The sequence below is a fragment of the Pelobates fuscus genome, chromosome 1 (genome assembly GCF_036172605.1).
Source record: "Pelobates fuscus isolate aPelFus1 chromosome 1, aPelFus1.pri, whole genome shotgun sequence".
In the NCBI taxonomy this organism is placed as follows: Eukaryota; Metazoa; Chordata; class Amphibia; order Anura; family Pelobatidae; genus Pelobates; species Pelobates fuscus.
Genome location: NC_086317.1, coordinates 469269913 through 469295791, shown reverse-complemented (window position 1 = coordinate 469295791; position 25879 = coordinate 469269913). Strand labels below are relative to the sequence as shown.

The 25879-nt window shown below is 35.9% G+C and overlaps 2 protein-coding genes across 13 annotated transcripts in view; both read left to right on the top strand.

Moving 5' to 3' along the window:
* CREBZF (CREB/ATF bZIP transcription factor) overlaps positions 1–25879 on the top strand; it is a 217798-nt gene that overhangs the window by 141059 nt on the left and 50860 nt on the right. The window lies entirely within an intron of this gene.
* The window catches only part of SYTL2 (synaptotagmin like 2), an 84140-nt gene that overhangs the window by 40249 nt on the left and 18012 nt on the right, over positions 1–25879 (top strand). For 2 of the 12 annotated variants that reach the window (XM_063431382.1, XM_063431391.1), the window contains exons 3-12: positions 2449–2603; positions 3854–4010; positions 5189–5264; positions 6335–6452; positions 10711–11463; positions 12213–12260; positions 13199–14827; positions 17063–17122; positions 22092–22181; positions 24983–25036. In XM_063431382.1, the coding sequence (XP_063287452.1) occupies positions 2449–2603; positions 3854–4010; positions 5189–5264; positions 6335–6452; positions 10711–11463; positions 12213–12260; positions 13199–14827; positions 17063–17122; positions 22092–22181; positions 24983–25036 (3140 nt within the window). Of the gene's footprint in view, positions 1–2448; positions 2604–3853; positions 4011–5188; positions 5265–6334; positions 6453–10710; positions 11464–12212; positions 12261–13198; positions 14828–14864; positions 14978–17062; positions 17123–17159; positions 21671–22091; positions 22182–24982; positions 25037–25879 lie in introns of those variants that run through there. The other 10 variants (XM_063431399.1, XM_063431408.1, XM_063431416.1 and 7 more) reach the window with 10 other exon arrangements.

Below are 25879 nucleotides of genomic sequence, written 5' to 3'. Positions count from 1 at the left end.
CTCCGTTGCCTAGCACTTCAACATTTAAAAAAAGATCTATATCTCTTAATCATTTAATTCTCACAGCTCCTTAAACCTCCCTGTGCATTCTTCTTCATTACTTTATCATGTGAGCTAAGAAGTCACTTGACATACAGATTGCTGGAGCTGATCCGCTGAAATCTACTTATCCATGGCATTTGCCTCGGGTTTCTACCTTTCAGCATGTTCAAAGCCGCAGGTCAACATCGTGATACAGTTCTTTTAACTTTAAACCCGTGCCGTAGGTTCTCTGAGCTGCGTACGCTGGATATTAAGGCTGTAACGTCGTCCGTACAGAATGGTATGTATCCATTTCTTTTACTGTAATACAGTCTGCTCTGTCGGCTATATAGTACTCGTTGTGTATTTACCTTTTATCTACAGCTTTCAATATAGGAAGTGTTTGTTTTTGTTTGTAATTGAAATATATACTTTATTACAATTTGTTTTGTTTTTTCCTTCATATGATTGCAGACTCTAGCAACACACAACTCAGTAGCTTAAAAATCTTTTTATTTATTATTGTTTTTTAAATCCCTACCACCCTCTCCCCACCTTCACCCCCCCCCCCCCTCCCCATGGCCATTCAATTAAATGTTTTATTAGAAGACCACCTTTAGCTCTTTTTTTTTTTTTCTACCTTTTATTATTTAAACAGAAATGGCAGAGTTAAAAATAGATTTTTATTAATGGCGTGATATTATGCGTTTCCCACCATTCTAAACTCGCAGGTGATAGGGAAAGTGGCGTAGTTACCCTTCACTCTGGTGTGACGTATGTTGTGATGACCAATATCATTATTCCAATACAATACAGATTATCGGTCACATTTCAGGACAATTTTCGATAAACCAATGCCGCTAATTCTATTTCATAAATTTTTAAAAAGCAATACAATCTCTACACAAATCTGACATTAACTGAACATACTCACAGCAATCAGACTCCTATCACTCTTAGGCAGCCGGCACACGCTGGGATCAGCATGTACAGTGGTGTTACTGATTGGAGTGTAATTGTTGTCAGCAATCACACTCCAATAACTCTCAGCTAGCCAATACATGCTGGGATCACTGAGTATTGTTACTGATAGGAGTGTGATTGCTGTCAGCATTCAGACGCCTATCACTCTGTAAGCCAGCCTAGTACATTACAGTACATTACACCTTCCTGCCTTGAGCTGAGCTCCGCATGCGGGGACTCGCACTCACAGGTAGGGGTGACGTGAGGTTGTGATGTGATTGTGATGTGATGCCTCATTGGCTGGATGCTGAAGATGGCGTGCGGTGACTGGAAGAGGTGAGTATTGGTAATATCTGTAAATTACAAGGCTGATACCAATTAGAAATATGCCAAATATCGGCTCTAATAATCGGCGAAACCGGTCGGTCTATCGATATTTTATACTTGCATGTAGTAGCTGTTCTGTTTGGTCTCCTCCAGTGTCCTTTATAAATGAGACAAAATAACATACCTGTCTGGAGGTGAAAGGAGGTCTGTTTCAGTTATGTGGGTCTTTTAGGAGAAGCAGGTGAATACTCCAAAAAACAATATTGCTGTGACCACCTACCTACCACATGCTAAACTTTCAAGACCAGACTGGCAAGTTTGTCTCGTCGTGTGTGTGTGTGTGTGTGTGTGTGTGTAGACTAGGGATAACGTTAAGTGTGCATTGGGGAAAAATAATGCGCTGTACTTGAAGCCATTCTGTTGTTTTGAGGTCACCACTATGTTGGCAATAGAAGCCCTAGTCCTTCATAACGGATGCCAAACCCCCAGCCACCCAAGGTCTATAATTCAATGTTTGCGTGTTTTCATTTTCTTTGTATGTTTTGTCTTGGCTTCAGCGTTTCTGCTCCTCTAATTCATGTTGGCTCAGTTCATATTGACTTGGTTATGCTGGCTGTATGTTGGCCTTATCCTTGCCAGTTTACATCTTTTACAATTTGACTTTAGGAAAGCTACTACTACCGCCACCGCTCCAACACCATTCTACAGTATGTGTGCTTTAAACACTGGGTGTCCAGACTGGCAGTCTTCCATAGGACATACTGGCACTGCTGGGTGGGGGGAACCCACACCACAAAGCAAGATTTAAAATGAGGTTCTAGAGTTAGACTATTAATGGTTCTATAGCCATGTTGGTTGTCTACATCGAAACATTTGTATGTAAATCTGTAAAGAATTTCAGAAAAGCAATAGAATGTCTTTAGTTTCCAAGCATGTACAACTTTACTAAACTAAAATAGCTATTTTATTGAAAGTGTGCTTATGGTATTTGGTTTAAGAGGAGGTGAAGATGTTTAGATACAAAACTAATGGCAACAACAATCTTTCCTGTGTGGTTTCAAAGCTACTTCTGATTCCTCCGAAGGTTTTACTGCAGTTGTGATTCACGGTTTTGTTTTGTTTTTTTTGCTTTTGTAGTCATCTACAGGATGCAGTTGAGGATGAGAGTGAACTAAAATACAAAACTGGCCAATGGTTTTATGAAGCAAAATCAAAGAGACACCGTGACAAAATTCATGGAGCAGATCTTGTTAGAGCATCAATTCGAAAACGAAAAAAGCCAACAACTATAGGTATTTAGATTGACTGACTGCTTTTTGTGTTTTGAGTTGTCTTCTTAAAAATGTTTATAGTTTGTTTTTGTTTTTCTTTCCCAACTGTGAAGCTTTCTAAACCATTTTTTCCAGCTAAAAACATAGTATGCTAAAGCATCTGCCAAGGTAGACACTCTTTAAGGCTTTTATAAATGGAGCAGTGTTAAAAATTGGTTGTGGGTGAGATCCTCGCTGTTTGAAATGAAGCATGTTCTAAGGTGGTGGAAGATTTTTTTACGGGAAAAGATTATTTATGACTTTAATGTTACAGCAATACGCTTATTTATTCTCCATTTTTAATCCATATTCAATTACATTGTAGAGAAAGTGTCAACAGGGCATATGGAATTTGCCTCCTCTCCTGGTAAGGTTCAGCTATGTATCTGATTCCCTCAGATGTTGAAAGTGCTTCGATTGAGATGGCCTGCATTCTCATATGGTATATGTTGGATATACCAAAGTCCTTAAAAAATAGACAGTATATGCATACACATGTAGCAGAACTTCCAAAATGTAGGTAGGTCTTTGTGGAAGTCTAGGTAAATGTCATAAAATTTGAGTAAAGGAGCCCACGAGTTCATTGCAGTAAGTGTCTTAGTGACTCATGCATTTTGGTGGCACTGGTCTTTTCGCAGTGAGGGATGAGAGGTGGGATAAGATCAAAGTTTGGAAGACTATAAGGATCATATAAGGATATGATTAGGTTGAAGGTTATAAAGTTGATGCCTGGGCGTGAGGTTACATCTTGAATAACAGATGAAAGAGGATGCAATTATAGCATTTGATTTACTGTATACAAATAGATATCTTAATGAACATTTCTTTAAAATCAGAAATGCTAGATTACGAGACAGATAAGACTTTCCTGGACTGGCCTGTTCTTTGCAACGGTAACGCGTAGGTGGAGTGTTTTCAGGCAAAAGTGCTAAATGTTCAAATGACCTATGTTTAACACATTCACACATACAATTATTTATTTGAAAATAAACAAATATTGGTAGCATACCCTATTCAAAGACAGATTTTCAACAGTTATCTGAAACAGAGTGAAGTGGCAGGTATTCCAAATCATAAACAAGTCTTGAGTAAAATGTGCAGTCTTAGGTTATGAGAAGATTTTGCCAGCACAATACAAACACGAATGAATCCAGAGGGTGTTCTCCATGCTAAGGCCTTTGTGGCCACAGCTTGAAAGCAATGAATGTTAACAGCAACTTTTTATATTTTAGCAGAACTAGGTATGAGCAATAAGAACAGAGCAAAGAAGAGCTGGGTGAATAGTGTCAACAAAGACCTTTTTATCCCTCCAGAGTTATATGGTGTTATGGAAGGTCCTGAAGAGGTACTTGAAGAGCTCAAACAGGCTAAGGTGGAAACAAATCAAAGGTAATAGTTTTTATAGGTCTGTTTCAGCTACAGATAGATGTCAAAATACACCATAATCGGTACTTAAAAGGCTAAAGAGGCCTGTCTACTTATAGGAAAAATTGTAGAACACTTTGAGGTTGCATTACGAATGCTAGATGTGAAATGTAATGTCTGTCTTAAGGGCCACAAGTTGTATAAAGTTTATAATTTCTTAAAACAGTAAGTGTTAATTAAATATGAAATCTAAAAAAAGCCAATAGGCTGTCTCCTATTAGGATTCCGATCACCAATGTATTTAGCTTGAGTACACGTCAGCAGAGTTATTGGTAGCACACTATGCTTCTGTTGGAATGTATTGTTTACCCCACAGGGTTATTTGAATAAAAATTGCTAGAAATTCAAAGTTAATTTAAAGTAAATTTCTCATTCAAGAGCCAGTGTAGCCAATCTGGAGGCATAGCTAGCCTGGAGAATTTTTCCACATTGTCTACGTTGACCTTAAATTTGAAATTCACTTGGTTAATGTAGAATTCCTGACAACTCTTCCTTTAGTGTATAACCTTGTCCGTGATAGAAATGTTACTTTTTGGGGCTGAGTTATTGTGTTCTTTGGTTAATATTGACATTGAGTCACTATTAATGCTTACACAGGTCAGATTTACCCTCCCAAAATAAACTTCACACACCTAACTCACAAAGGACATGTGCCATGTGAAAGCTCTTCACGGCAGATATTTACTTAACTAGAAATTGTTCCTTTTATGTGATCCAGTTAGAATAGGCGAAAGGGTACAAAATGCACCGACTTTGTAGTTTTCTCATTGTGTTGACCTAATACTATGACATCTAGGATAATGTGGTGCAGGCTCGACCTTGAGCCTTTAGCTCGAGAAACAGTACAACATCAATATAAAGTTACAGGAAGTGAAGATGGATGCAGTTGGAAGTGTTTGGAGCGTTGTGTTTTTTTTTTGTTTTTTAACTGAACGTAAGAAAACACTGAAACCAGACCATAATCTACGATTGGTGCAGTAACCTACATATTGTCACATGTTTTATTGCCTTTCAATTTCTTTTAAAGTCTGCGCAGTCTAATCATTCATTTATTTATTTTGGGGGTCATCATGGTTTTTTTTGTGGCATATTTCTAAATTGTATTTCATTTTCATTAAATGTTGTGATGTGTTTTTAACTAGTGCACGAAAAGTGAGCTTCTTAACACCTGACGTAGAGAAGAACACTTTGAATAACGGTCTAGCTTCACCAGCAAAGGTAAAATTACTCCTCTCAAGGGAACGCATTATTTATTGCGATTGTCTAATAATCTGTTACTGGAAACACAATGGATGAAAGCAGCTTTATAACAGGGGAAAAGGACCAAGATCTTATACCTTTATTCTGTGATCACGTTATCTAGATTATTCTATTAATAGCAGAGTAAGGCAAAAGTGAACAAATCTGACGTATAGAACCCTAAATAAATACTTTTCATGAGAATCTTTCTCCCAACTTTAGAGTTACAGTTGCCAAATGTGTTCACTCCAGAACTTAAGGAGGCCCCCAGACACTCCCACCGCCATAACAACTTAAATGAGTTTATTATGGGGGTGGTAGTGTGTCTTAATGCAGTAATGCAGTCATAATATTGTATTTTTCTCTTCCCTATAACTTGAAATGGTATAGTAAGCAATGTGTGATGTTACATTATTTTTTACCTTTACTTTTGGAACAAATGCCTAGCCAATATAAAGGCGGTCTGTACAGTCATAAATGTGACCGTTTAGGACCGTGTATACATAATCTGAATGTGTCTGTCTATCCTGGCAGATAAATAAAACAGATCTGTTTATAAAAAGTGACTGTCTCTCCATCTCGATGTTACATATTCGAAAAGTAGCTTTATGTTAATCTTCGATCGTGGTTTTAATTTAGTGTTACAATGTCATTTTACTTTTGCTTTATTTGCTCGAAGTTATGTTTATTAGGCTGGTGCATAATTTTTTTTTTTTTTTGTTGGATAAGATTTTAAAATTATTTATTTTTGAGTAAACTTTTACATTTATTTAAAATTTAAAAAAATATTTCAATATATTTGAAATACGGATATATATTTATGAAAGTTTATTCAAAAATATTAAATTGAGGCCAAAATTCATGGAGATCTTTTGAGTCTGTTCAGAATCACTGAATATGTGGTTTTACCAGCACAGGTAAGAAGGATTCAGTGGTCTGGATTTGATTCGTTTGATCGATTTCACAGGAATTAAATTGAAGTCCTTGTTATGTGTTTACTTTTATGGATAGTTAAAGCATAATATTTTATTTTTTGCTTTTATTATTAGCTAAGAAAAAATCCATTTAATTCAGAAAATGCCGAAGATGTAACAGATTCTGTAGCAGATGAACAAATTCCAACCCTTGAAAATGGCACTGAGCCTGTAGAAGACCTACCAAAAAATGGTAAGTGTGTGACCCATATTCGGTCCCCACCAAAAGAATTTCACATCCTCAACATACTCTTTTTATTTTGCATTGCAACCGCCATATGACACATTCAAAGTTATGGCCTTCTTTGGCCATATGTTACATAACTAGTCTGGCTTCATGTATGAAGAGCTGGTCCACTGATGTACAGATCTGTTCTCATAGAGATTGCCATTTACCACTACCCCTTTCTGTACGTGGCTTGCAAACTGCAACTTCACCACCACCTTTGTATCTATCTTTTCTGTTCTTGCCAACATCCTTCTCCCATTGGTAGAGAAAGGGGAAGCTTTCTGCACCCAATTAATAGTTTCGAGTTATGTTTAGAGATAAGCAGGTAATTAAATATTAATAGAATGAGGAAAGTGGTATCGGATCTGTAGGATGTTTGAGTCATTGATTCCGGCATGTAAGTCTCTGTTGTGGTAGGAAAGATTTGTTTTTTTGCTTTCTATTCTCTTCTATTCTCTTCAGTTTACTTTATCAGTAGAAGTAGGTTAATACCTGCTTCATTTTCTTTGAGTCTCCTCGTGTGTGCGATTGTAGAACTAAATTATGATATGTTCTTAAGAGCACTTCGTCCCGACTAATAATGCTTTTTCTTTTTATCAATATATGGTAACTTGATCAGCTTTTTTTTTTTTTTTCTGGAGTTCTCTCATTCAATTCTCATTCAATTCGATTCTCGCCTTTTCGCAAACTCTTCAAATTCAACCATCAGGCAGTTCTCATTGCTGCCCTTGGATTGGATGTTCATTGTGGGTCCTATTAGGTCTTTGAACAGCAATAGATGGATAGCGTTATCTGTCTGCACTATTCTATGGTTAAACGGGGCAGATGAATCTCGTCACACTTTGAGAATGTTATGAGTTCCACTTGATCCGGGAACTTGTAAAGACTCTGCGTGGAAAGATCTTGGAGGTTTCTTCTCCTTTTTGAGAAGCCAGTGTATTCCTCCGACTCCGTTAAGGGCTGAATGAAATGGAACCAGATTTCCTTGCTACTTTGGCAGCAAATCTATAACCTTCTCACTAAAATGTACAGTGTAAGGTCTCGAATTTTACGGAGGCTAAATCTGGTCTTGAAAAGTTCTATTAGCCTCGTTTAAAAAACCCAAAACAAACTTTTAAAGAAAGTAGTAGTTCGTTTTTGGTCAGAATCGGTAACTACATAAATCTCCTTAGTGTACATGGTGTATAATGATAAATCTAGTTTAAAATGTTCTATAAGGTATGAAAAGATGGTAAGAACTGCATGAAGGACCATATCTATTTGACCCCTTTTTTTTAATGGAGGAATTCTGCCACCTGAACCCTGGCACTGACCCCATGAGCTGGTGAATCCATTCCTAGCCAAGAAACGAACTATTGGAGGAAGACACAGTCAGTTTCTGAAAATCCTTACACCTTTTAAACCTGGATGCTGGCTCCTATGTGAACAAAGAATACTCAATTCTAATATGGGACCTTGTACCTGCATTGGACATTTTGCAGTTTAATTTTGTTATGCTTCTGTAATCATGCATGTCTGAAAGGTGTCCCAAAGACTGTCAGTATTAGAAGGCACCAGGATCCTAACCCCACATAACCGGATATAGATATAACAAACTTGAGCTTCACTCTTGGAATGTAATGGTAACAAGGAGAAACATATTTTAAATTAAAGGCGTGAGAACAGGGATCTCAAATATTTAGCCCATTGCTAGTAAAATGGCAAATTGGAAAGTCAAAGGGAGAAACTTATATAGTTTGAAAGGTCCAGGGACTTTGAAAGTCATATAAAGTGAGGACTTTAATAGGAACATCAAGCACAGTGACAACGTTTCAGCCAGCTAAGGCGTTTGTCAAATCAAGCAAGGGATAAGCCTAGGCAGAATAAATTCAAAGCCTTTTAAATTCTACCTCTCAGAAGAATTCAGCCTAGGTCTGCACTGGCTAATGTTGGAACATTGGGTGTTTCTGAACTAAAAATGCTCAGCCTGCCTTTTGTCAAGGTTACAAAGCAATACTCTAGATCTGTGCTTCCCAAACCAGGATTTGGAGGTTTCCCAGTTGTGTCCAAGGTGTTTTTTTAGAAGAAAAAAAAAAAACAAAATAAATCACCTTTTGACTTAAATGGGTAATCCCTAAATCCTGGACTGATAGTGGTGCCTTGAGGACTGGTTTGGGAACCACTGATTTAGATTGTTAAACCTCAAGGAAAGCTTTTTTTGTAATTGATTGTAATGAAATTTGAAGTAGAAAAGAAAAAAAAAACTGCCCACACTCGGTAAAATATGCATCGTGCTATATTTGAATATCCAAACCTGTTAATCTCTTGGAAAATGTATCTAAAGATATTAAATCAAGGCATCAATACTTTGCGGTGGATACAGGCCATTATCCAGTTACATTTTGTAGGTTAATGCTGTGGGTTTTTTTCCTTCCTTTTACTTGAACCCAGTTTTTTGTCTCCAAGTAAGAATCGGTCCTCCATACATATGTTTCTCTTGCGGTGTCTCATCTTTTTTTCGGATCTCTTGTTGATCCCAACAACATACCACACTCTTCCTTACATGTTCACTTTCTAGGTGCTGGTTGTCTCTCCTGGGTTCCCTTCTATTCCCTTCTTTAGTATAGTTCTAGGTTTTTGTTTGTTTTGTTTAGTTTTATCAGATTGTAGACCAACAATCTGATATATTCTTTCTGGTATCTGGTTCTTTGTTGAATGCCGTGCATGAGGGTAACTTCATGCACCATGACTGCACTGCTCTGCCATAAGTTCGAGCTATCACTGTTTCTGTCTGTCTTTTTGCTATGCTTCTGTAAATGCAATTTAATGTTTTGGGTCTGGTTTACAAAGGCAATGGCAATACACATTTGGAGAGCGTTGTTAATGTCAAATGTGTTTCAAGAATCGCATAAAGCTTTAATCACATCTATGATGAAAGTAATGGTTGGCCCTTTCCAGTTGCTAATGAAAAAATAAGTCGAATAGATATGATCACATTTTCATCTACAGTGTAATACTCACCACTTTCATCACATAGGATTTTTAGACACTAAACTACAAACTGGTACGAAGTTAAAAGGAAATTGCCAAATTCCTAAAGCTGATTGCACAAAAAAAAAATAATCTCCAACTTGGCTATAGTCACTTTTCCTAAATTTTAAAAAAAATTATGAAATTACTTTCAGCTTACTATATTTCAGTGTGTAAATGGCATAATTATATGCCACCTTTCTAATTTTTTTTTTTTTAATTAGTGCCTCTGAATATCGCTAAATAATCTCAGATCGGGCAGGACTGTGCAGGGATGGTTCCCTGGTGTCCCACATCTGGGGACACCAGTGAACAGTCCCCAGCAAGAGTAATATGAGCACTTCATTATATGTGCTCATGCTGTGCATAATAGTGTCATTTAAGCTAGGACCATGCACAGGTGCTTGTGCATGGCCTGCCCGAAGTTTAATTTCCATGCAACACTGCACATTTTGAGCATTCATTTCCGTAATGCAAATGGTGACACAGGCACACCCTAATAGACCCCAAAAACACACACTCCCCGTCTCAATTTCATACTTCCTGACCCATCCAGTATCAAAAACCTATGCCAAGAGATATGTCTCTGGTGTACTTAAAAAAATAATAATAAAAAAAATAAAATAAAAAAAAATTACAAAATGTAAAACACAAATTTATAAATGTTTACTGTGTTTACCTACAATAAAATTAAGTCACTTTACAAGATCAAAATTTTGAATAGTGAAAGAAGAGGAAATGTAAACTGTTCAAATCCATTTAAACCGAGATGGATAGATAGATAAATATATCTATCGAGAGCTACAATTTTACATTACAATTTTCTTTGTTTTAACATCCTATTTTTTAAAAATGTATTGATGTATTAATTGAACATTAATATTTTAAAACCTATCATTTTATATATTTTAATAAGATTTTTTTTAATTTAATATTTTCGATAAGTACCATGCATGATAAATAAATGATTAAACAAATACTCTGTGTGTTTATTTTTTTGTATTGTGCTTGTCTAAGTGCGTGCATCTTGTCTAGTGTACTGTAACATTCTTGTATAATAATTAATAAAATTAAACCAGTCAAAAAAAAAATCTGTTTTTGTGATTTTAATTTGTATCCATGCTTTCCATTTTCTGATTTTTCTCGGGTGTGCTGGTGTTTGTCCTTCATACTCTTTATTTCATCTTTGCTCTTATTTGCATGTTTTTTCCAGACAAATTATCTCCAAAAGTTAAGTTTGGTGTGAAATTACCGTACCCAGAACTAGATGAAGACTCTCAAGTTTCATTGAGAACAACTAATGCCTCATTAAAATCTGTTGGGCAGCCTCCAGTCCCAAAACCAAGAACTTTGCTAAAAAATGATCAAGCCTTGGACAGGTCTAATTCTCAAATGAAGAGAGAGGACTCTGTCAATGGTACGGGCAGGCCAAGGGGCATCTTAAAACGTTGTTCAAGTTCAAGCTCTACAGACTCTGAAAATATAAGATTAGCGCATAATGAGTCAAATAGAATTATTATGCCGGTTTCTCCCATTCTTGAAGTGGGAAGAGAAAGTACAGTGACAGTGGAAGGATCTCCAGAATCAGTGGACAGATTAAAACATGTTAGGTTCTCCCCAAAGGTTCTCCAGAAAACACCACCCCAGAGTCCAGAGCCCTTTATTGGCCAAGAAATTGATGAATTCAGAATACTTGATCCAAGTTTATCAGACCTTTCAGTCACTAATAATAAAGAGTTTTTTAAAGACACCATGGCTATTGAACTGAATGAGGCTCCAGTAGAAGTTTCTTCTAATAAAAATTCTCTGGAAACTCCTGATTTTTCTGTAAGTACGTCAACTCTTTCCAGTGCATCACTTGTTTCTGATGTCGGTGATATGTTAGATGCTTCGTCTTCATGTGAAGAAAAGAAAAAAGTGACTTTATCGGAATCGTCAATTCCTGATCTAGATATTACCTCTACTGGTAAGGGATTTTGTAAAATGTTTATGATGAACAGTCAAACGTTTTACACTTTTATTTTATTTTTTAATTTTCCTTTATTCCTTTTGTGCGTCACCTGATTGCACGTCTCTTGATTTTTGCAGTAATACAAATTGGTTGTAATCTTATTTCATTTATATTTCCCCAAGTCCCCTCAAAAGAAACATTCTTTGATCAAATTTGTGAAATTCCAATTAAAAGTAAAAATGTGTCTTATGTATTTGCATGTAGCAATTGACAAATGATTTAATTCTGGATTTTCTGTAATATGACTTGACCTTGAACATTTGTGATTTCTCATACACCCATCATTTTTAACTTTTTGCAAAGTAGTTTGTAAATTAGTAAACTCCTTTTTACTTTTTCAGTATTGAGAGATTTCTGTATCGAACTGCTAGTGTAATGTTACTCAATAGCTTTTACACCAATATTTTTACAAGATGTCAACATGTACCACACAGTATGGGTTAATATATATATATATATATATATATATATATATATATATATATATATATATATATATATATATATATATATATATTTATAAATGTTTATTTACAAACTATTTTGGTTAATATGTCCTTGCAGATTATATATATTTTTTTAACTTTATTAGAAATTACACTTTATTTTTATTTTTATTTTTAATTTTTTTTGGAAATGCTGTATATGTTGGTTTTTACACACTATTTTTGACTGTAATTTTTTTTTTCTCTTCAAAACTGTAGGTCCAGAACACCTCTATGCTGAAGTAAAGAAATCTCCAAAAACACCAGGTAAACTATTTATTTTTAATTATTGTATATGGCTGACTAAATCCTAAAACAATGGGGTGTGGGGGGCAGGGAAGGAGAGACTTTAAAAAAATATATATATTTTTTTAAGTTTATTGGAAACAGTCTTAGTAGAAACATATTGTATGTATATTGCACAGTATAAAATTTCAAATAAGAGATTCATAATAAGGAGCTAAAGCCAAGTCTATGGTCTGTGAATATTGTGTGCGTGCGTGCGCGCGCGTGTATAGAATAATTGTGCTAGACTGAACCGTTTTGTAGAAGTGACGTTATAGATTACATTCTCACATGCGTCTCCATTTGTATCCGCAACCAGCTATTTAATTCACATGTGATTGTATCCTATATACTCCATATATGTTAAAAAGAAAGTTTGAGAAAACCTCCAAGATGCGATGCATTTTTGTTTATTATGTGCAAGTTAGAAAACTCTGCATGCTTGTTAGGTTTTCCTTCACGGTTCGAGTGTTTTACATGATGATATAATCTATTTTTACTCTTTAAAGGGACACTCCAGAATGGTTTTATCACCCATTTTCATGCATCACAATCCTTAAAATAAACTTTTAAAAAACAAAGTGAGTTTTTTGTTTTTTTTTGCATAAAATCTTTTGACATCTGATCCTTCAACATCCAGTTAGTGGCTGTGATTTATCAGCTATTATATTCTTATAGAAGAATTGCTAAGCTTGTGTGCATTCATGGTGCCATAATTGTGTATTCTCGATAGTGAAAGATATGTACATATGCACACTTTTTTTTTTTTTTTTTTTTAATATAAATATAATATATATACATACAAGATCTGTCAGATACATTCATGCACTTCAGCAACTGGAGTGTCCCTTTAAACTTGATTTTTACTGTACTTTTATTAAGTTCTTATGCAAATACAGCTAATGTTAATATTCCCACAGAGTTTGATATGGAAGCACCCCCAATGGAGCCAAGACTCAATGGCCAAGTGGGAACTCCACTGCAGTTTGGGAAGAGTTATGGTGGCAGTGGTAAAAAAGCTTTTGTTGCCAGTAATCCAGTGTCATCCGCTGAAGATATTAATATCCTCTCCAATGCACAATTGGACAATCCAGAAAGCGATGCTTCTAATCCAATGGATGTGCCTCCTTTTGTTCCAGGCTGGAGAAGACCAAACCGCTTGGAAAGAGATGAAGTCTGGAGACCATCATTTAATCTCATGGAGCCTAAATCTGAAGGAGGGATTGAGAGACTCCAGTCATCCAACTTTAAAATCATGTCTCTTAAAGACAGAATTAATGATGTCTCAATGGAAGTGACGTCTAATCCATCTCAGTTTGAAAGCTTAAAAAACTTCTGGAATGCTGAGGGAAGGAGCCCACCTACCCAAGAGAGAAATGTATCACCAAGTAAAGTACTCCGGAGGTCCAGGAGAGACCCCCCCCAGAACAAAAACTCTGGAGACATGGCAGAAGATCTGATACTACCAAACTATGAAGATCTCTCTGAGGAAGACCAAACATCTAACAAAGTAGCCACCTGGTTGGCACAAACATCGTCCCTTTATGAAGATGATCCCATGTATTCTAACGAAGATCGTGAAGAGGTCAATGAAAAAACAGTAGAAGTGAAGAAGTCTGATGAAAGGCAAAAATTAAAGGATGAGGAATTTAGTAGCGCATTACAAAAACTTATAGATGAAGCATCACAAGATGCCCAGTTTCCTGAAACCAACGTAGAACCCCAAGTTCATGACATGGAAGAGAAATCTCCTAATAAATTTGAACCAAATGAAAGGATGTTCTATGATCGAATTGTGCAGATTACTTCTGATTCTGTCAATGACAGACCTACTTTATTTACACCAGGTATACCACAAACACCACTTCCTGATAGCACTCAAAGTGAACTTGAGGAAATTATGGAGAAGGCTAAAGTGCCACCAAGAAGGGGACAGGAGGACTATATTTCTTCCTTGAATAAGTTGAAAGCATCTGAGCCTTTACACGATTCTGGCAATATATATGAAAATGGTCAACCCTCAGAAGAAATTTTACCAGAAATGGCTGCCCCAGCTGAATCCTCATTTAAAATCGGTTTTGAAAATTTGATGGAAAATGATGAATTTGCTCCAGTGCCAGAAAATCTACAGGAAACAGACGAAGTAATTGAGAAAACAAGAGTGGGAAAAAATGACACTGGTGAATTTATTTCTGCTTTACAGAAGCTAGAGATGGAAGCTTCTACTACAGGCCAAGCTGATTCAGAGAATTCTGAAGAGCAAACCCGATCAGTTGTTGAGGAGGAAATTATTAAGGATGCCGTTGAAACACAAAAAAGTTCTGTCGATTTTCGCAACAGATTACTTCAACTAGAAGAGAAACTGACCGAGGATTGTGATGAACCAAATGGGGAACAAAATGACAGTGTGGAAGTACCGGAAGATTTTGCAACAGACGAGATTAAAGTCTCCCAATTTCCTAATAAAGAAGTCTTCATTTCCAAAAAGGTGTACCCAAGCATTGAATTCATGCCCACCACTGAGAAAGACGAGCAGGCTTCTTCAACAGGTGATAAAGGTTCTGACCCAACAGATGTAGTAAAAGAGAGAACCCTGCTGGATATTTACCTTGCTTCTGCCAATAAAAACCGCCCTAAAAGTATTCTCTCCAAAACAGATTACCCTATCAATTACAGGACAAGCACGGGGAATGGATTAAGTGAGCAGTTTAGTCTTCATTTCAATTCTGCATTACCATTTTGTTTTTTGGGGGAGGTTTTTTTTGTGCAGAAAATTGATGCAATCCAAAATTTATATTAGGTGATTGCAAAGGAATCCAAAAAAGCCTTTATTACCCTTTCTCCTCCCACCGCCCCAGCCTTCCGGCCTTCTTTAAAAAACAAAACAAAAACGTTAACCCGTTTACGTTGTCCTACAATTGTGTACATCATTCGGATTTAGATGGTGAAAAATCTTAAGTATTTTATCCCCTTCCATTGCTTAACTGCTTCAATTAATGGTTGAGGTCAATTTTTTTTAAAGGTTTGATTCACTTCAAAGGCGGGTTTTCAGATTGATTTCTGCGGCCATTAGATTATTCATTTTTGCTTATTCTGGTTAGTGAATAACGTGTTCAGATCATCTTTCTGCATATTTGGTTAAATATAAAAATGGTTTCCATTTTTCTTCTGTATCTCTCTGCAGCAGTTATTAGTTCTCCTTGACAAATGCAGAGCTGCTTAATCGCAGTAGGATTAGACCTGTCAAATACTTTTATACACTCATTTACCAACGTAACGCAGATTCATATAAAATAATTTTTATATTCCTATAAATCTAGTGATTCCGAACACAGATCCTCAAAGTAGACCAACGGGGATGTAGGCATTTCCCAAAGCTATTTCTGTGGGGTTGCTGACAAGAGGTGTATTTAAGTAACTGGGTTGGGAACCACTGCTTAAATGTGTGCTATCGACTGCTATTCAGAAATTGTGTTATTATTGGCATTTTTATAGATCGCCAACTATATGCTTTTTGCAAAGTTGCTAATTATTTTTGTTTTCTTGAACTCTTGTATGCAAATATTCAGTGTATTCCATGAGTGTTTTTGGTTAAGGCTCAATTCTTGATTTAAAAAAAATATGAAGTGTGCAAAGTGGAGTAAAGAAGTATAAAAACACAATCTTGTGTGTCAACTACACAGTGACAGAAAATGTTATATTTTTCCTCTTAAATTCTTGAGCTGCAAAATTGCTGCAACAGAATAAACAATAAAAAGGTATTCAGAGCTCTGCTTATATTATACAAGTTTCACTATAAGCTATTTCTTGGAACCACTCACATCTTTTAGAGCCCTATAAAACCTGAGTGACGGTACCCCACTATTAACCCCCCCCACCCCCCACCCCCCCATTCATAACCTGTAAGAAATACAAAAATGGATATTCAACCATCAAAACTCTAATCCAATTAATAATAGATTTATGGACCTTGAGAATTAAACATTTTTGTCACCGTATGGTTGATGAAAAAATAGTGTTTTTATACCTATTGTAATTTACACACTTTTTTTATATGTTGGTTTTTGTTGCATTTATTTTTTTTAGGAGGCATCCAATTTTTATTTCTGGTTTTATGGTACCTCATGAAGCGCCATATCACTTTTTTTTTTCCAGCTATAATTTCTCTAGAGTGCAAGTTATCAAGCAACTTTTACCATGCTATGCAACAGTGTAGGTCACACTCTGATAGACCAGCTTAAGGTTCTGAATCCTAGATTTTGGCTATGCTAGAAGATGTGTAGGGTACATAGACGATTTACTGTCCTTTCTGTTAATGGATGACCTGTTAATGTGGTGTTTTTCTGTTCCTTGCTTTGATGTACATGTATAAGAAGTTATTGGTGATAGATTATTTAAAGAAAGTAGAGACAAAAAGATGGAGCTGATGATGGCTATAACATAGAAAAAAAAATATATATATTTTTTTTAATGTAATAACAAGCTCTAAAGGGCCATCTCCTTTAAAATAATTTTTCCATCATTGGTTTAACCAATAATGGATTTGGGCAGGGCTAGATTTCAGCAGGTCAGATTAGGCGCCTACATTGTGGCATCAATTCCAACAACCAATTTTTAACCCCCATGACCACTTTGTCACCATTCTACTTTGCCCACATTCATAAGACCAAGTTTGTGGCGCTGTTGATATTAACTACATTGTAACTTCTCTTTTAGTAGGAAAAATGCTTTTGCTTGTCAATAGAAGGTTGGCCTATAGAAAGTTATTCATTTCTATATTGCAGATAAGAAGCCAGAAATTGAATCCCCTGAAGTGTCAAAACCCTCCGTAGACTCTAAGCAAGGTAAGCCAGCACAGGTAGCCATTCCCCATGAAACAGACTCCTTCAGACCTGACAAATATACAATTGAGGTCATGAAGGCAAAGGATGAGTCTATATCTAAAGTACTAGATTGGTTTAATAGAAGCTATGAAACAATTGATGATGACGCTACTCGTGTAAATGTGTTGGGAAGAGAATCTGAGAAGACTGAATCACCATTAGACATCAGCAGAGATTTAACTAGCGTTGAAGTTGGAAAGAATGTTGAGCATTTAGAACTCGTCACAAACGTAAATGAAGATGTCAAATCTGATCTTGATCCACCAAGCGTAGTTGAACAATCACAAGCAATGGATTATCAAAAGTTTGACTCTAATACACTTGTCCAAGCAGATATCTTGAATGATGGCTTACAGACACCTGTCAATCTTGATGGTACATCTGTTCTAAACAGAGATCTAAAAATTTCAAATCTAGATGATGCAGAAACTTTGGTAGTTAGTGGAGACCAACAAATACTCCATGATACAGACCAAACGGAGAGCGGTGTACAGATTCAAGATATGAAGAAAGACCATTACAAAATGAAAAATGAAGATTTACAAACCACGATTCAACCAATAAACTTGTCACAGGAGAATGTCTCGCTTGTAAACATACATGCAACTGATGTTACAGAACCAGTCCCAGGTTTTCAGCAGAATGAAGAGCCTTTATTAGCCTGGAGAAAGCCTAGTATTTTAGAAAAACATGAATGTCTTGAAAAGCCACTGAGGTATGAGGTCAAGGCACCCATTAGCATACAGACCAGTATTAGTGATCTAAAACAGGAAGGGCAAGTTGGATCTCCATCTGTAGTCACAGAAGCTATCCTTAAAGAAAACAAGATTGATATTCCAAAAGAAATCCCAGTTACCATTGATTTTAATAGTAGTTTAATTGAGCATGATAACAATGAAAGCCAGGAAAATGTCCCACTAGTTAAATCTGTAACTGATGTTGCAGAACAAGTTCCAGTACTTCTTGATCCACAAAACGAAGAGGTTTCAGTAGCATGGCAGAAGCCTGGTATTTTCGAAAAATGTGAATCTCTTGAACACCCAATAATAAACGAATCTAGAGCACCCAGTACTATACAAGACAGAAGTGATCTAGAATTGGCAGAGGATAGAAAGTCTCTGTCTGTGTCCACAAAACCAGTCATAAATGATAATAAAAGTGTAGTTAGTCCCACAGAGATCCCAGTGACCTTAGAGCTTGATGGAACAACTATGAAGGGTGGTTTAATTGATACCAATGACAATGGAAGCCTGGTAACATTTGAAAAAGTTATTGTGGAAGATGATGAACATCCTCCTAGTGTTTCTCAGTTGAAATCCTTCTGGGAAAAGAGCAAATTACAAAATCCAAAAGATAAACAAGGGGCAAGCCTGTCAAATATTAAAACTAGCCAGTTTGCTGTTAAACAGGCTTCCAGCACACAGTCATTAATGAGTGAAGATTTAAATGAGGACAGATGGTATACAAAAGATCCCAGTATTAAGTTTCGAAAGAGACACACATTACATAATTTTTTTGAAAAAGAACACACTGCAGAGACTGTGCACAAGCCTTCTCTTAGGAGTATGTCTGTAAGTGATGGAGCAAGCAAGGCATCAGATATGCAAATGCCCTCAACCTTTCATAGTGTACGAAGCTTCTGGAATGTTGGGAACAATAGTCAATCTATTACTCCTGACAGTCTTAAAAGTAATAAACTCGTCTTTTCAAAAGAGAAGGGAAGGAACACTTTACAGGGCATAGAAGATAATGATTCCACTCCCCAAACGGCTTCCCAGGTACATATGGTAAAGCCGTTAAATGTTCTTGAATCCAAAGTGATTGTTTCAAAAAAACCTGATAAGATTGAGAATGAACCAAAGCTAGAGAATCCGTTGTCCGAAGAGAGTCCTCTTTCTTCAGATCGCAAAATTGATACATTTTCTCCCATGACTGTTCCTCAAGAGGAAAACGGCTATTTTTCAGACAAGAATGTTGAACAGGAATTTAACATTGGCAAACCAAAAATAGTTGCAGAGTTTGGGTCCACAGTTTTACAATCTCAAAATCTTACTGCCGATAGCGTTTTTGATAAACCCAATTTGAAAGATCAAAGTGCGTTAACTGGTGCTAAAGAAATTCAGGAAGTCATCGAAAATCCTGTAATTATCAAACCTCGGCAGAGTTCTTTCAGTTTACGTTTACAGACTCTATACAATCAGTATTCTGAATTTAGAACTAGATCAGGGGAACTAACTGAGGAAGATACAGTTCTAGCCAGCAATGAGTTATTAAATGAAGGGTGTAGCACAAATTTATCTGCAGGTTCTCTGAACACAAATGATATACCTAACCAGAGCAATTCAGCGTCCTTAAACGATATGACAAACTCATATATTTCTCCAAATCGGCCAATAGTAATAGAGGTTTCATCAAAAAAGGCACAAATTAATGAATCTGAACCAAAAGTTTGCCAAAACCAGGAAAAAGCTTTGCCAAAATTACCAGAACAAACCCCTTCTGTTAAACTTGTATCTGAAGTCATCATAAAATCTAATGTTCCAAAAAAGTCTGAGTTGAGTGAATTTAGCATAAATTTAAATAAATTGAGAAGAGAATTATCAGAGGAGTCCACCAGTATTTCTGAAAACCAACCTCTTGAAAATAGGAATGTTGACGGCAAAATACAGCTGAGTGAAGGTAAGGGTAATGATGGAGTGCACCTAGAAGCAAAAGAAATAGTTGAAAAAGAATCCAAATCCTATCCATTTGATAATGATTTGGTAAAACTGTCTACAGAATATTGTTTACCTGCTTCTAGAAAGATTTCACAAGAACAGAAAACTTTGGATAATGAAACCCAAAAGTGCACAAGTCAGAGTAATTTAAAAGAAGTACAAAATGGGGAGAAACTGCTTTCTCAAGAAGTTGATGAGGTAGTTGAGAAATCACATCATCTTAGAAGTGTAGATGCATTTAATGTGGGTCTTTCTAAATTGGCTAAAGAATCTAGAGACCTGGAGTCCTCTGAAAGTACTAATTTTAAAGAAAACAATAAGAGAGAGGTTCCTAGTACAGAAAATAACTCTGACAATGCAGGTGAAATAATTTTAGATGAAAAAATTGAACAAACGGTTTCACACAGGGACAATTTTAGTGACTTTCATGCAGGACTTCAAAAAATGTATGAGGAGTCATTGGATGTGGCACCTAGTGTTGATGAGAAACCAGAGGACCTTACAATTTATGACAAAATTAAATCTGGAGATGACTCTATGAATGTTTCAGCGCATATATCCCCAATAAATAATGTGAATGGCCAGAATTCATTTCTTCCAGACGAGGATACAAAATCAAAATTCCAATCTGTAGTTCTGAGTGTGTCCACAAAACAGTGCAGTGAAAATGATGAGTCATTAAGTCAATTGGAAGATCTTGAAAGGTCTGCCAATCTTACAGTTAAAAACTCCATGGAAGTTTCCCAAGCTTATATTCCTCAGAGGACAAGACTAATTGAAATTAAAAGCGGTCAAAATGATTCTGTATTCCGTTCAAGCACTAACCTGCCCCCAATCGTTTTAAAAACCTCGTTAACTGAAATTGTTCATGACCCAGTAAGCAAATCTGATGTAAGTAACAAAGTGTCTCAAGCAAGTGAGGTTTCTGCATCAATCCCAGATTTGGTAAATTGCAATAGGAATATAGAAGAAAGCAATAACATGCCACAAAGGCAGAGTAGAAAAGAAATTGTGGAAAAAATTGAAAAGCCGGTCATTTTACCTAGAACTCAGTTTAATTACTTTGAATCAGGATTGCTAAAATTATACAATGAGACAATGGATCCCTCTAAGTGTCTGCAAGCCACTGAAAGCATAAACAAACACATACATGAGAACACTCAACAAGATGCTCAAAATATCTGTAAGGAAGGGATTTCTTTGTCTGCTGACTTAAAAAGTCCTAACATCAAAGATGCAGAAGAAAATGTAGGCTCTTACGACACAAATCTAGTTGAAGAGAAGAGCGATGATGAAAGATTTACTGATGTCAAGGATAAGGAAGTAGATGAACACATTGAAAAAACGACTGCACCAACCAGGGAATCATTTGTGAAAAGCTTAGAAAAACTTCAGAAAGAAGCAAGGAATGATGAGGAGGCTAAATGTATAGGAAACACTGCACTTTTTGAACCAAATGGGTTTGAAGCCGAGCTGAGACCAAGTGTCTCGTTGGAATATGCAGTCTCTGAAACTCCACCTGTTGGTGATAAAACATTGGAGAGTAGGTCTTCAGACAGAAGACTGGGCAGAAATCTTTCTCAAAATGGAGAAAAATCTACAGTTTTTGAAGACCAGTTTGAATCCACACTCATTACATCATCAAGAAGTAGTACACCCATTAATCAGTCGAACAGCTCACTAAGGAGGAGTACTCTGGAGCTTTTCCTCGAAACTCCATACCGACGAGAGATGTCCAAAAGTGTGGACTTTGTGCTCACCGGATATATCACTTCAGAAGGTGGAAAAAAATGTAGGTTTTATTTCACAATATTTCCTAATTAATGTGTAGTAGGTTTTTATTAGATTTCCTTGTTTTCTTAATTGTATCAAAAGAAATCCTAATTGACCGAATTACTCTATAATACCCTTATTTATGATCTTCTCCCACAAAATTATTATTTTTGTTCTTTGGTGCCATTCTATATACATATATGTGGTTGTCTTTGTAAATGGCACAATTAGATTTAAAAAAAACAATTCAAGTAAATTACAAAATGTAGGCGAAAGAAGTCTCCCCAATTCTCCATACAGAACCAACCAATCAATTTAGATTTTTTTATTTATTTATTTAAAAAAAAACATGGTAAAATCAGGATTTCTTATGAATAATTTTTTAGTTATTTTTATTTTTTATTTGCTACGTAGACCTCACATGCTTTGTTTTACAACAGGTTCAAACAATCCAATTTTGAGCGCGTTGAAAAGGAGTGAAGCTAAAACACTTGCCAAACCTGTACAGGATGTGGCCCTACCAAGTTCAAGTGAGAATGTGGCATGTCTGCTATCTCTTTAAGGCCCTACTAAACTAGCTAACATGCTCTAATCTCATGTCTATATGCCTGCCACACTAACCACTAAGTTACAACTAAAAGTGGGTTGTGTCCTTTGACTCCTCGATTCCTGGGATTTAATGCATAATGTTGCCAGAAATTCTGGATTTATTTTCCATCAGATCATGTTTAAATATGATCCGTTTCCAATATATTATGAAACCCAACCCTCTGGTCACATCTATGTATTAAATGGGTTTGCATGAGAGGTTGAAATACATCTAAAACTTCTGTGATGTTTTTGTTTTTTTTACTTTTTGTTTTTCTTCTGGATTTTTGTCATTTTCTCAATCATTATTGAAAACATCGTTGACCTAACTAATTATTAACAATATCAGATCGGTGAATCATTTAAAGGTCACTAGTATTAACTGTCTTGACAAGCAGAGTCCCGTTATGAAATAGGAACAGATTGCATCGAACATTTGTTTATTTTTAGTTTGGTTTTATTAAACACATTTTAGACAAATGGTGTGTCTTATTAAATGCAGGAGGTTATCATTAATCATTTTTTTTTCATCTTTGCATTTTCTGGTCCGTGATAATAATATATCACTTTTCTGATTGGTTGCTTAGAACTTAAAAATGTGTTGGTTTTTTTTCCCTTCCCCACTAAATTTTTTTTTTTGTTGCATCTTTCATTACCTCCTCAAATAATTGTAAACGGTCAACACCTATAAATGTAGTTCAAACGGTCTATTTGTATACAAAAGCTATAGATGGCTTTTCTTTAACCATTTTTTTTTTTTATAATAATGAAAAAAATAAAGCTCCCAAAGTGAGTGTTTCCATGCACTGCAGATCATCAGTTAAATTAGATTTTGTTTTAATATCCGATTTGACATTTCATATGCTCTCATGTTTGTATCTCTTTCTCAGAATGCACCTGTCTGTATTTTTCTCCAACACAGACTACAGGTATCTCTTTGAGTCCATGCATGTGTGTTCATCATTCTAAAGGGAGTTTTCCAATGAATGTGATGTATAGTGATTGAGAAAATGCATATTTAAATAAAATGCATGACTACAAGTTTGAAGGGGATGTATCACATTGTATCCATTATGTATATGATTATCAAACCAGTGGGGGATTACCTGGTAAGGTTTCTGGTTTTACAATGATCATATCCGTATGGTATTTTGTGACATTTCCTCGTTGTACATTACAGAGCCCTTTGATCATTTGAATCTCATTACCAGCCGGAGTGCTACCTGCTCAGATGCAGATTTTTTTGGATGTGAATTTTCATAGTACTATATCCCTTTTAATGTTTAAGTGGCTATGAAAACTATATCTACAACTTTCTAGTATATTTTCAGTTACACAATGAAATAACTTTTTTTTAAAAAAATTTTTTAGAACTTTTCAGTCTCTCTCCTACAATGCTGCATAAGTTTTTTATTTTCACACTAGATAATTTACAATACTTTTTCTTCTAATTGTTTTGACTCTCTTGATATAGGTAAGTGTCTAATTTTGATATAAAGGGCGAAAAAAATCTTAGATAAACTATTTTATTTCTCCTTGTTACTGTTCGAAAGTATCTGCTGAGACATGATTATTGAAAAAAGGGAATAAATGCTATGCAGATTGAACGTGATCAGGACTGGCATTTTATGGTAAAGTGACGTTGCTTGGCTCGAATCGTCATTGAGAAGTGCTCTGACACTGTATGTTGGCAGATAGATTGCTTCCTTGGTCTGGTCATTCTGAAGTTCCGTTTTTGTCTTGCGGTGTATGTATCCTTAAGTATCTCCCTGCTTTCTGAATAGGACACGATGTTTCTTTATGGGTAATCTATTTATTTGAATCCATGCATTGTTGTCATCAAATTGCAAGCATGCATACAGTTAGCTGCGATCTTAACTTAAGAACTAATTTCTAAGAGATCTGTGCTATCCGTGTAAATATAAACTAATAGTGACTGCATGTTTGGCATTGGGGGTCTGGGACCCAAGTTTCAGGTAAATGCAACATCCATACGTTTGCTGCTGATTTCACTAGCACAGTAAATACCGAATTAGTGCCACAAACCTAATAATCTACAGGTTTTAAGATGAATGGTTACAGATTATCCATCTATCCAAATAACTCACATATATTGTTAAATGCAATTAGAATTTTTAATATGATGGGTTCTTACCAGATAAAGTGGACAAATTAATACAGTGTTTATGAATCAGAAGGAGGAGTCAGAAGTAACCCCATTGACATAGCTGGAAACTAATAAATTGGCCAATTACCCTTTACCCGACCATTATATGCAGTTTAAACTGTCCCATTGCAGCATTTAAAGCCAGACTCTCTATTTTCCAAACATGCGCATTGGAGCACCTATATGTACGCAGGGGATGCCATTTGGAAGGTTCACATATAATAAGTATAAGATACAAACTAGACTATTAGTCTAGTCCTGTGTCAGAGATTGGGGCAGGGTTTAGTGAGCCAATAAATAGAATTATAGTCAATTTGGATTATACCGTTTATATTTAACTTCACAGAAGCTAGATTATGCTTTGTGTGGAAATATTGGCTGTGATTTCCAACATGTCATTTGCATGTTAAATATGTGCCTGCCGCGGATCACTGCCTGCAATTCCCTATCCACTCATTACTGTTTTATACCTCCTCTTGTTTCTAGCATTTAAGGTAAGTTAAGGTAAGGTAAATATCTAAATAAAATGTGGTTTCTCTTGCATGATTAACTCTTTGCACTCTCTTACCTGCACAGATGAAGAAGAGATGCCCGAACTAAAAGAAAATTTGGAACTTGAAGCTCCATTAGGTAAATATATATATATATATATATATTTTCTAAACCTTTAATAAAATTATAAATAAATAAATAAATTGAGAGATCCTGAATGATCACTTTGAAAATCACTTAGAAAAAATAGGAGAATAGTTATACATGAAAAATAAAATATGTAGTTTGGGATAACTTGTCGGTGAAATATAAATAGAAAATATAAGATTAATAAGATAAAGAAAATTTAGTTTTTGTTCAAATGGTTACGGTTTTTGTTTGAGAATCTTTGGCCTTAAAGGAACAACAAAGGCAAAGTGTAAACAGGACATTAATTCTGAACGGGGTCTGTTTAAAAAGAAAAACGATTGGCTTCATCCAGCTAGGTTTATTTTCACCCATGTTTATTTTGATCAGGAAGAGAAGGCTTCCTTTGCGTATGGTATCTGTTCACACTGAGCATCCTTTTTTCTTTAGAGGAGGAGCAGTTAAGACATTGTGGTCTGTAATTGCCTGCAAACAGTACGGAGTGAGCAACTAAACCAGAATAAAGGAGAGAATGAAAGGGCAGGATGATTTGGAGAGATACTCTGGGCACTTTTATTATAAACTGCTATATAGCTTAATAATAATTGTGGTGCGAGAAGTGGTTTTTCCTTCTGGATTCTTGCAAGTAGTTTTTGAGGAATGTTATGAAATACTGAGAATTCCTGGAGAAGTTCAGCATCCCTCCTGCTGTCTCCTAGTTAATATAGATGTCTAGCTGTGGTGGGCTGCCGGTGTGCGCAGTGGTGACAGTTTTCACCCAGTACATGCAGCCCATCGTTGCTGTCCAGACCTGGATGAAGCTTATACGGAGAAAGGAAACGTCCTCGATATCAT